We start from the raw sequence: 8,056 nt of genomic DNA, 5'->3' as shown, positions 1-8,056 counted from the left end.
CTGCTAGCAGCAATGCTGATGGATACGACCAGAAATGCTGTCCCCATTCCCTAAAAACATCCCTGATAGAGCACGGGTGAGTGTCCTCCTATAAAAAAATGAGCTTTGGCCCCAGCCAAGATTAATTGCTGAAGCCCCAGGTCCTGCTTTCCAGAGTTTCCATTTCCTCCCACACCTTTAAGTCCCCAAAATGCATAACTTATTAGGACTTTTTTATTGCAAACTTGTGAGTAGCTTGAATGAAAAGATGATCTAAATACGTGTGTGCATGTATATATATATTTATATATATGTGAAAAGGAGAAAGCATGTCGAAGCACACAGACTTTGTCATGATTTACATGCCCTTTCTTACAGCAGTTGTAGGCATCTTTTGGAAGGGGTATAACCATTGCTTTCCAGAAATGAAATGTCTTTGTTAGAAATGATGTAAAAATGTATTTTTGAGTGAAGCATGGAGAACTTCTGAGATGGAGCCGAATTATTTTGGCTCCATTTAGTATTTCTGTGTCTTAAAATCCACCTTGGATCAGAAGGGCCCCGGAAGCCTCCCAGGGGAGCTCTCCTCTCCACCCTTAAGCAACGCATCCCAACCTCCACCGAGAGTCCCCACACGGAGGAGACCACATCACTCTCCAGTTTCCACATAAATCAGGACCTTGCCAACGACAGCACTGCGCACCAGCACGCTGCTGCCAGCACTGTGTCCGGCCAGGGTAGCTGGTCTGGACTCGAGAGCAATTTGACAGTCATCGATTCCAGATGTTGCAGAAAGCTTCAGACCTCTGAGGTTCCGTTTAGCCCTGCTTCTGGCAAAGTTCAAGGGGGGTGGATGCATGTATATCTCATTTTATGGCTCTGTTTTCTTTACAACTGAGGAAGGATTTGCTCTCAAAGCAAAGTACACATTGTTTACGTAGCATGAGCTTTCACTGGGCTGGAAGCATGGGATTTTAATCGCATTTCATGAATGTCTTTTGCAGACTCGTTTGCAAGCTGGACAAGGATATGGAAATACACTCAACTGTGTTCTCACTGTGTACAGAAATGAGTCTGTAAGTACTTTATCTTAAAATGTGCTGGTAGAAAATGCAAATAGATAAATAGATGAATTATACAAAATCACTGTTGACACCAGCAGTTATATGAAGACCAATAAAGTTGGTGCAATTGAGACTGCAAATTCCTACAGCCTTCTCTTGCTAACTCGAAGGTAATTCTCTTGGTTACTGCTATAGGGAAAAGAGAGATCCCTGCCAGGGAGTGATAAATGACATTCCCCGTGTCTCCGCATGGGTCAGGGTGTTACATCCACAATGGCTCTTTTCCCTGTACCTGCTGGCAAAGCTCTACCGCAGGTATTTTGCTGACTTTGGTGATGCCAGGACAGAAGCTGGCCATAAGAGGGACATTTACATGGGTTCCTGTGCTTTCAGCATATCCTGTATTCTGCACAACCTTTACAAGTCTTCAGCAGCATGAATTAATTTTCATTTGCTCAGCATGTACGAATGGTTCCAGGAGACATCTGGTAATTGGATTTGCATTTCTGCCCTGATAGGCAAGTTGGGCTTTACTCCGCTCAGTCCCGTTAACTCCTGCTCCCTTCCCCGGGTAGGTGGCCGGCTTCTTCAAAGGCATGTCCTTCCCGCTGGCCAGCATCGCCGTCTACAGCTCCGTGGTGTTTGGCGTCTTCAGCAACACGCAGCGGCTCCTCAGCCAGCTCCGCCACGGAGAGCCAGCTCGCGCGCCGGCGCTCGCCGACGTGGCTCTGGCCAGCATGGTGGCAGGGTTCATCTCCGTGGGCATCGGCACTCCTGTCGACCTGGTAAAGATAAGGCTACAGATGCAAACGCAGCCGTACATTGAAGGTAGGAAGCAAGAGTTTCTTTTTCCTTTCTCTGTCAGTTCTCGGTGTTTACCGAGAGCTTTAGGGCAACTTTGCTTTAAGACCCTGCTCTCTGCTGCCTTGAGCTAAAAATGCTTCCTTCTGCCTCAGGATGGACCCCAACCTGCTCAGCTCAAGGGGAAGGTTTTTATCAATGACATTGATCAGATCTCTGCTGGCATTTCCAGCAATTGCGATCTATAACGAACACAGGGGCAGGTCTGGTCAGGAGCAGGAGCCGCGCGAGCCTGGGGCAGGAACAGTGAGTCCCCGGGCTGTCGGGTCCCCTGCAGATCCCAGCAGCAGTAATGCCAGCTCCCCATCTCCTGCTGCACGCTCTCAGTCCCACGTATATTTGCCCATAAATCCCTCTCTGTTATTCCACCCTCCTCTGTTCAAAAGCAAAAATTTCACATGTACATTTGAAAGCCGCTGGCTTATTCAGGGCAGGGTTACAGGTCCCCAGGCGCAGGCAAGACGGGGCAGGAGGGGACACCGGCAGCTGTAGCCTCTCCCGAAGCTGCGGGCAGAAGGAGCTGCTTCAGCTGAATTTTGTCACAGGCTGCCAGCGCGGAGCAAACCCCACCGGAGCACATCCACAGCCGAAGGAAGAGACAGCGCAGCTTCAGAGCCCAACAGCTTGGATTTCAGCACTTTCACAAACACCTTTCTCATGATTACAGTTGCGGTGCTCAACATTTTTGTATTGGTTTGATAAAATAATATTACGTCCATTTTTAAAAGCTTCCGTGCAGCTTAGCAACCTAACGTCCTTTCCAAAAGCAGCTCAGTCCTCTACATCAGAAGGGCCAGACTCTGAAGATGCCAAGGCTTTCAAAGATGCAGACTGGCACCAGATGTGGTTAAAATCCATGAAAATTAGGCACATAGCCTTAAACTCATTTGGAAATCTCACTGGGCACATACCTATTGGGAGGCATGAAATGCATCTAAGAAAAATCTGTCCTGAAGTGTCTAAACATCTTTTAAAAATGGACCCAAGTCCTCTTTCTTAAAACGTTTTTTCCCACACTACATATTGATCCCAGCAAAAGAAAATGGATGGCAGTGATTTCTGTTTGTGCGGTGGCAGTAGGCTTTTGAGAGAAGTTCTGTAGCAATATAGCTATTATAACAGTTGTATCTTTTTTTGCAGCAAACATTAAACTAAAGCCCACAGTTCCTGGATTTCCCGTGTACCGAGGCCCAATTCACTGCTTTAGGACAGTCCTACAGAAAGAGGGGATAGCAGGAATATACCGAGGTGCGGGAGCAATGCTTCTGAGGGATGTTCCTGGGTACTGCCTCTATTTCATCCCTTACACATTTTTCTGTGGATGGATTACCCCTGACGGATGCATTTCCCCTAATCCCTCCTCCATCTGGCTGGCAGGGGGTATAGCAGGTAAGCACCTTTTTTTCCCACAACGCTGGCAAAACAAGGACAGGAAGGTTCCCAGGGGTGGCTCAGGGGCCACCACATCCTCCTGGCCTCTAGGAGAGGACATGGGGCTGAACGACCTTCCTCCCCCAGGGCCAGGTCCCCTGGCACCACGGCTGCGCTTTATGACTTGACAAACTTTATGGAAGTCATGTTATCAGATCTTCATCAGGCTCAATGTCAGCGAGAAGGAAAACAGCCAGCGCCTTCATCTCCCTGGATGTCTCACGGCAGCCTGCGTATCTCATTGCAAGTGATACGCGGCAGCCAAGATGCCTCCAGAAAAGGACTTCAACCTGTTGGCTGCCCAGCAGGAGGGTGTGCACCCTACCAGCACGCAGCAGAAGCAGAGTTGACTGTTATTGATCTTCTCTTTCTTTTTTTCCAGTGTACAGTAAGAGCGGCATGTGCGTCCCCCCCCCATGCTTACATGTGTAAGGCCACCCCTACAGCCACTCCCCATTTCTTGGCCATTTCTAACATTGCAGACCCCTAAATGCAAGTCAATCCTTAGCTCAGGTAATGATTACAAAATGCTCTCTCTGTTTCTCTTGCAAATAAACAAAGCCCTGGCCCATTTGCACAGCTTCTCTAGTATGCCCCAACACTCACGTAGGTCCAAACAAACCCTTGTCTGTCCAACTGGGCCATGTATTGCTGTCACATGCTGACCTTTTCAGAGAGGCAAAACATCCCACTCAGCTGCAGGCTAATCAATGTAAATAGATGGAATGACGATGCATCTCAGCTGCGTGGAGCCTAATCCTGGTTGCATGAGCCTCTTACTTGCATTCTCAGCTCAAACTTTGCTTTTCCACTGAGGAGTCCAGTTTTTCTGAAATTGCCCCAAGCGGCAGCTCCCTGCAGCTCGGGCTCTTCCCACGGCATGTCCATGTTCCACCAGAAGCATGGCAGAAGACGTGTTTGCACCTGGGGGAGCACCTCCTGGGCTGCCTGCATTTGATTACCAGCATAACCCCCAAAATCTCAATGCTTCTTCCAGAAACAGGGAACTTTGCTCCCAGAAATACCATTCCTGTTCCTGAGCAGGGTGAATGCCCTGAAATGAAAATCCCATAAATATGATGTGGTAGATGAGAGATGAATTTCTGAGTTCACTGACCTGTGGCCAAGGAAAAATTGAGAAGAAATTGGTCAACCACTTCTGCATTTTTCTAGGAGCCATTTCCTGGGGGACTGCTACTCCAATGGATGTTGTGAAAAGTCGACTTCAGGCAGATGGAGTTTATTTAAACAAGTACAAAGGGACCCTTGACTGTATCTTGCAGAGCTATCAGAACGAGGGCTTAAAAGTAAGTACTATTTGAAGTAAAATCTGGGTATTCGGCATTTAATTTTCAATTGGAAAATACCATGGCTGTCACAAGCCTATCTGCAGGGTTGAGAGACAGCTAAAGCCAGTTACTGCTAAATTATAATAATAACAGTAGGTAATTATAGTGCAGATTCTTTCTAACTCATAATAGTGAGAGTAATAATGTGCCTTACAGCAATGAAAAAATGAATGACTGGGGGTCACAGTCTGCTGGTGTAATTAACTTAAAATAACACTTCATGTCAGTGCATTTAATTGTGAATATGATTTGACTTATCGTAAATCAGAGGTAGAAAATCTTGCCTCTGTGATTGCTTCTACAAAATGCAGAGATCAAATGTTTCCCATTGACACCGAAGTCAATGGGAACTGATTCCAGTGGGACCGCGTTGGCACCCCGGGTGCGTTTGGTTGCCTTGGGCAATGCTTTGGGGGAACTGATGCTGCAGTTTGCACTGCCCACCCTCATTTTGCACCAAGACAGAGTAGATTGAAAATAATCTTAAATCAGAATTGCTTCGGCTTCAAATGCGAAGAAGGACTCCATGCCAAAAAAAACTTATCCCCTTTTTCTGACTTCATCTATTAGTGTAATAAAAGTTGTTTGTTCTACCTGCAAACTTTGCCTCAGTGAAAGGTGAAAGGCAGAGGACCAGGGTTTGCAGCTTTATTGCACTGCCAATGCATGGTTACAAGAAGCAACGTCTTCTGATACTGAAATAAATCTGTATTTAAGTTGTCATCAAAACATCTTGTGGGCTCTTAGCTCCAAAGTGTTAATTTTCACATTCTGAGGGAGAAGTTACAAGTTACAAAAAGAAAAATAACCTGCAAAATCACAGCTCAGTGTGATTTAAACATCTGCCAACACGCCACTACGTTATGCCAGTGTCACAGGAGCCTGCACTCTGGTTCGTTCTTTGCCATTGAGTGGACAGTCACAGTCACATGAAGGACAGGCACCTGGAGAGACGCTGAAGACCACGCTCGGGTGGTCAGAGGAGGGTCGGGGTGCCCCGGGCTCTGCACAGACCACCTGCCCTGCGCGTTCAGCTTGGCATGCAGTTTCACAGTAAAACATAGGGTGGCCATGTGTTTTCCCTTCTCTCTCCATCCTCATCCTCACCCCCTCCACTCCTCGTCCTGCCTGAGTGTTAACAACTCCTTCAGGCACTTAGGTTTTTTCGTTTGAGGTCTGAGCTGCTTGCAGTTTTTCTGCTATCGTACCTGGCACCCGGACCAAAGCCAGCAATAGGATTAAGTAACAGTTGATGACAAGACTAGATCCTTCTCTCGTAAGGAAAATCTTTTTATATGTTGGGAGACAGAAGTGATAAACGGCAAACCCAGCTCTGGATGTTCTCCTTCTGGGACAAAGGAACAGCATTCGCAGTGCTGAAAATAATAGCCTGGTGTACACAAAGAAATGTAAATACAGCCCTTTCCTTTCTCCATAGTCAGGTGTGTTCATTCTGATGAGAAAAATTTATGCCTCTGGGCTTTTCTTCATAAATCTTCATTATTATTTAACATGGCTCTCTCATGTTACTTTATGGATACTGCAAAAATTTGAATTTCTTCCCAGAAAATTCTATCTTTCCTAAGAAAAGGAAAGATAGCAAAAGAAAACACCCCAATAAATCAAGAAATATCCTAAATATCCCAACATTGCAATTTCACATTGCAAACTCTATCCTAAACAATGTGAAGATGTTTTGATTCTGTCCAATACAAGTCAGCACCATGCACTGGATTTATTGGATACAAGACACAAGTCGTGTTTAGCAGAGCTCAGTATTTCAGGGAAAATACTGGTTAGACACTTAAATCTATGGGCTTCTGGTCTTGCAGCCAAGATTTTCCACGCTTTCTCACAGTAGCTGTGGGAGCTTTGCCTTTGTAAAGCCTGGGACGGGGCTTACTTTGCTGATGTTACTTTTCGTGTCTATTCTGAACTTGCGGTGTTTAGCTTAGTGACCACAGTGATTAGCCTGGGTGGTTAACGGAGTGATTTTGTGGGAAACAGGCCAGCAGAGATGCTCCCTGCAATCACCATTTTGTAAATAGGCTCACCCCAGAGCGGGTGGCTTGTGCACGCCCTTGCACACACCAGGCAGCAGTGTTTGTAGCGAGGGGGGTTTCGGAGGGAGACAAGCCAACGCCAGGCGTGACAAGGGCCCCTTCTCCACTTTCAAATAGCACTTTACTCTTCAAGCACTTAAAAGCCGCAGGGTCTTTCACGCTTTTAAGTGCCAGCATCTTTTCAAAAAATATATATTGAGCAGAATGGGGAAGTCTGGCTGTATAAATTCTATTTATTATCTTAATGAAAGAAAACTCTGGGATATGTATGAGCACCAAAGCTTGACCTTAGGAACCCACATGTGAAAATACCAGCTTCTATTGAGTATTTTTCCAAAGCCAATGGTGAGAGCTAGTTCTCAGCAAGGTACAGAGTAAGCCTAGTTTTCTGCTGATTAAGAAATTGTTTCTCTGCTCAGAGGTGAAACCAGCAAAAGAGTCCACGTGGCACAGTGCCCGTGTCGGCACCGCTCCCTCTCCGCTTCCCAAATGTCTTCTGCACCCATAGACCCAGGCGCGGGAGTCAGAGCATTTGCTGCATGAAAGCAACAGCCTCCTTGTTGTACCCTGGGGTTTGCATGATCCTCGCACACTTATGTATGCAACAGGAGGGAGGACCCGTAGCTAGGTAGGACACTGGAAGATGTTTTAGATTTCTTGCTTTCTGCTCTACACCGGTGGCATGAGGCCATTTTTTACCCTTTACCTCTGGTAGCTCTTGCTGGCAGATACAGAGGGGGGTCCATAGGGAGCATGGAGCACAATGATACCAAACCAGTGACTTTTGCCATTGTACTTCCATTCTCCAGCACAGACTTCAGCAAAAAACAGCAGTGAGAACATTATCTCCTGAGCAAACCAAGATTTGGTTCTTCAGAATCCCACCATGACTTCGTTCAATGTTTTCTTCTTCTTCTTAAAGTAGCCAGTATATTCCTATGCTCTAACCTTTCTCCATCCCCAACAGGTCTTTTTTAGGGGCATCACGGTCAATGCAGTGCGAGGATTCCCAATGAGTTCAGCCATGTTTCTTGGCTATGAACTTTCCCTCAAAGCAATGAAAAGAGACCAAACTGAGACCAATCCTTAACTTCCAGGTCAGCGCATAAAGACCCTCTAGCTTTATTAAAATTAGAGAATTAATCTTTGAATCAAATGGAGTTGCAATTGTATAGATCCTCTGAAAGTCAGATAACTTACCTCTGAACTGTCAAACACTTTTCAAACTTGGGTCTGTGGGATTTGGAGCAGACAATAGATGTGCCGATGGATTTTGGTTTCATTCCAGATCTCCTGGAATTTCATTGCA

The 8,056-nt window shown here is 46.1% G+C and overlaps 1 protein-coding gene across 1 annotated transcript; it reads left to right on the top strand.

Moving 5' to 3' along the window:
• Window positions 1-983: 983 nt before the first annotated feature.
• SLC25A48 (solute carrier family 25, member 48) lies at window positions 984-7,837 on the top strand (the record flags this gene model as incomplete). The annotated part of the gene is made up of 5 exons (XM_009578748.1): window positions 984-1,055; window positions 1,619-1,871; window positions 3,045-3,293; window positions 4,509-4,642; window positions 7,715-7,837. Coding segments are annotated over 5 exons (831 nt in total), but the record flags the coding sequence as incomplete, so codon positions are not given.
• Window positions 7,838-8,056: the final 219 nt, after the last annotated feature.

The sequence above is a fragment of the Fulmarus glacialis genome, unplaced genomic scaffold (assembly GCF_000690835.1).
Source record: "Fulmarus glacialis isolate BGI_N327 unplaced genomic scaffold, ASM69083v1 scaffold10325, whole genome shotgun sequence".
Taxonomy (NCBI): Eukaryota; Metazoa; Chordata; class Aves; order Procellariiformes; family Procellariidae; genus Fulmarus; species Fulmarus glacialis.
This window is presented reverse-complemented; position numbering and strand designations above follow the sequence as displayed.